This window comes from Trichomycterus rosablanca, chromosome 14 (assembly GCF_030014385.1).
Source record: "Trichomycterus rosablanca isolate fTriRos1 chromosome 14, fTriRos1.hap1, whole genome shotgun sequence".
In the NCBI taxonomy this organism is placed as follows: Eukaryota; Metazoa; Chordata; class Actinopteri; order Siluriformes; family Trichomycteridae; genus Trichomycterus; species Trichomycterus rosablanca.
This window is the reverse complement of record NC_086001.1, coordinates 2,280,199-2,284,275: the sequence shown is the minus strand read 5'-3', so window position 1 is coordinate 2,284,275 and position 4,077 is coordinate 2,280,199. Positions and strand designations below refer to the sequence as shown.

The 4,077-nt window shown below is 35.8% G+C and overlaps 1 protein-coding gene across 1 annotated transcript; it reads left to right on the top strand.

The window, feature by feature from the left end:
• The first annotated feature begins 362 nt into the window (after positions 1–362).
• On the top strand, positions 363–2,948 carry LOC134327078 (putative C-type lectin domain family 20 member A). The gene is made up of 4 exons (XM_063009162.1): positions 363–765; positions 1,053–1,394; positions 2,423–2,511; positions 2,781–2,948. The coding sequence occupies exons 1-4, from the start codon at positions 363–365 to the stop codon at positions 2,883–2,885; spliced, it is 939 nt and encodes a 312-aa protein (XP_062865232.1). The 3' UTR covers positions 2,886–2,948.
• The last annotated feature ends 1,129 nt before the right edge of the window (positions 2,949–4,077 follow it).

The following is a 4,077-nucleotide window of genomic DNA, read 5'->3' as shown; positions in this document are numbered from 1 at the left end:
TGTCCTCTAAGCCCATGTTGATATAAAGCTTGCTTGATTGCTTACAATGACACTTGTGTTACTGTGTTACAAAATAAAATACTGTGTAAATAAACACTTTTAATTTCATTCAACTTTATTCTTTTTTATCCACAGTTTGTCATCAGTCATGAAGCTGATTTTTTTATCAATTTTTATACTGAATGGTAAGAACATTGTAAAGAAATTCTGTAGCAGAAGTGATTTTTACATCACAACCAACCCAGCAGTTTGTACAACTCATGCGAACAGTTTGTATCCAGAATTATATAGACAATAGTTTATCACTCTTACATCACTTTCTCATTTAACAACACAGTAAATATTTTGTTCTCTGTTTAAAAATGTTGCTAACAGGTTTTGCTCCAGTCGTTCTGTCTGTCCAGTCGGATACTACAACTCTGTATCTTATTAAGCAAGCCATGTCATGGCCAGATGCAAGAAGCTACTGCAAAGCAAAGTACATCGACTTGGCTCCAGTCAAGACCTACAATGACTTGTTGAATATCAGAGCTGAAGCTGCACGCCAAGGTGTGACATGGCCCATTTGGATTGGCCTGTACGACGATATCGACAGCTGGCGCTGGTCCTATAATAATCTCTCACTGTCTGCTATAACTCTCCGAAAATGGGATCCATTTGAGCCTAATAATTATAATGGAATTGAACAATGTGGTGTAATAACCAGTTTGGGGGGTTGGTGTGATTGCTCATGCAGCACACTTAAGCCCTTCATCTGCTACAATGGTGAGTCAAATTCTTTTGATCTTATTATGATTCTGACATCATTAGGAGACTTAGATTTTTCGGCTTTTAAAATTTCTACAGATATTTCATGCCCAGTTTACTCAGTTTAAGTGTTTTAAACATTTACATACAGCAGTAACCGACTTGTTTTTCATGACATTAATCAGGTTTTTATTTCCTGTTTGGTTTCTTTTTCTGTGACTGAATGATTGGCACTCAGGCACCACATTATTTTATTTATTTCTGTAAAATGATCACATGATTAAATACTTGATGTTTTTTTACAGCTGAGTACCCTGGAGATAGCAGGTTTGTTGGCATCGCCATTCCTCAGTTGAACTGGACCGATGCTCAGACCTACTGCAGAAGTTTTCACACAGATTTGGCCACAGCGCTCGACGAAACAGAAAACAACCTTTTACAGCAGGTAGCATCAGGTCAAGGCGACTCTTGGTTTGGTCTTTACAGGGACGCTTGGTTTTGGACTGATCACACCAAAGCTCAGAACATCTACTGGACTCCTGGACAGCCTGATAATTATTATACAGATGAGAACTGTGGAGAGTTTTATGGAGGATTGCTTGAGGACATGAGCTGCACATCTGGAAATTATTTCTTCTGTCACTACAGTGAGTTTTTGTTCTTCTGCTCTAGATCCTCCAAAAAATCTTGTCTACAAAGCTAAATCTGATTTTGTTCAACTGGTTATATAGGGAGATTTGCAACCATATTATTAAACTATGACAGCCAGTAAAGTTTGAGTAATTATTTATTTTGAATAATTACTTATTTTAACATTTAAACCTGAAATTACAAAAACAATTTTTTTAGGCTTTTTAATTAGATATAGAAGAAACCTCCTAAAATAATAAAGATTTAAAGAAATAAAAATAGAAAATATATGTTGCTTAGTGCATGAGCTCAAGAAAGTAGGTGAGTAAATGTGTCACAGGAACTTGTTCTAACAGGAATCAATTATATTGATGTCACATATTCCTCACATCCACTATTAAATTCCTCTAAATCAAAATTCAGTCTGCACAAATATCTTCTAACCAGATCACAATCTGCACTGTATAGCGAAACATATAATGAATGACCTCTTCATAATTAATATTTGGTTAAGAGCTTCACTATGTGCTTGTGTAAACATGTTAAATGTGAGTTAATCTCGACTCGAGTTAATCTCGAATTTGACTTGATTTTACATTCGATTATTTCTTTGGTTTTAGAGTAAAACATTTAAAGTAAGAATCTGTGATTTGTTGATTCTCTTAAACCTTTCTTTGACTGACAAAAGTCATGATTTGACTAACCAAAGCAAAAAATTACTTTTAAGGCCTTGACTGAGCAAGTTGTCCCAGATTGGGAAGACACTGTGCCCTGGGTACCACTTATCTCATCATACACAGGAGCAAAGCTTCATAGATGTCTTGTTTTTGTCTTCTTTTTTTTTCTTTTCATCCTCATTATACATTCATTAGTTTGTGTTCCAGTTTTGTGTTCTTTGTGTCTTGTCTTTGTGTACACTTATATCATTCTTCATCTGCCAGCTGTGTTACACTTATAATATGTAATTTGCCCAACACTGGTGACTGTAGTTATATTATATTTTTATAACATGTTTAAAAACACTGAATTATTTTACCTTCCTCAGATCCAATACAAAGAAATATCGTGAAGCTGCAGGTGACGTCTGATCAGAACGTGTTTGATGCTGCTGTACAGTCGTCACTTTTGATGAAGGTCAGTATATGATATTTTAGATTCATTGGTAGACTTGTGAATTTATGTATTTTAAGGTTCAGTACATTTGACGTGTGATACGAAAGCTCCTTCAGTAGTTTGTAGTTAATTGTGTAGAATTTCCATGTCATGAGTGGAATAATAAGCAGATTTGCTTAGTGCAGCAAAATTGAAAACATGTTGTGTCTCAGTTCTAATTTAGTAATGCATTTCTGTTGTGACCACATTGATTAGCCTATCAGTAATACAGTTCTGCTCCTGTTCTTTAGATTGTGCAGAAGCTGGAGGAACTCAGCATGTTGAAGAACATCACAGTGACATGGAGGGTTCAGCCTGATGGAAACATTTTCTACAAGAAAAATGATGATGTGTAACTTGTACATGTGGTAAATAATAGAGTTTTATTTAGAACATAGTCATCATGCCATGTGGCTTTTAATTTAGTACAGTGATATCCTCCTATAGGGTATTAATTAAAATGTTTAAATATTTATTATATTAGTAGATGGTCTAATAACAGAAAGATGTCAACTAAAAAAATGTATTTATATATTAGGGCTGTTGATCAATTAAAAAATGTAACCTATAAATCGCACAATTTGCTGTAATTTTAAATAATGGACAATTAAATGTAAAATACACACAAATGAATAATATTTATATTCTTATACTTCTGTTTAACTTTAAACACAGATTCTCCTGTGGTTTGCAGGGGTTGGCAGGTGTTTGTGTGCAATAGGTGCCAGCCTTGCTTTTGACCTCTCTTTGACCACCACTGTAGTGGACACCTTTCCATATCCATTTTGGGCTCTGCTTTATAGCGGTCCATTGTTCTATAGACTCGTCCTCTTCATCAGTATCTGTATCAGAAGAACCCAGAAAGAAGACAGACACCCTCCTCTTCGTTCGAGGCTGTTTCTCTGTTGTCTCTGCAGGTGGCTGTCGTGCAGCCATCTCTCCCATCATCAGCCTTCGTTTTATTATTATATTGGATCAAGTGCAGTAGCAATCTTTAGCCATGTGAGGTTGGCCGTGTCCTTCAGTTTAGCTAGGTCTGTGGTGAATACAGTCTTGAACCTCACTACATAGACTGGATCGTCTAAAGAATGAACTGGTGCATGTACTCCAGGCATGTCCAAAGTCTTCTGTCTTAAATTGCATTACTTGTGGCCCGCCAGCACAGTCAAACAGAAAAAAATAAACTAATTCAAGGTGCAATTCCCCTTTTTACCAGATGGTGGCAGCAATACTGTGTAAGTCATTCACATGAGAAGCGGCAAAACCGTGAATGAGACCTACTCATTAATGTGACGTGTTAAAACATATTGCACTAAAACAACGACCTGAGATTTATGATCAATAATAATTTAGAGAAACTCAGAGTTTCTGTGTCGTTCTTTTTAGTACATAAAGCCACGTTAAGCTTTATTTTTGTGAATGCGCCCCCGTCTTTTATTTTTCTGAAAGTTTTAAAGTTCAGTTAGAAATTAAAATAGCTTGTTCTGTGTGTTCTGATTTGTTCATCTGAATGCTTACATTTGGTTGTTGTTCGCTGTGTGAAAATAA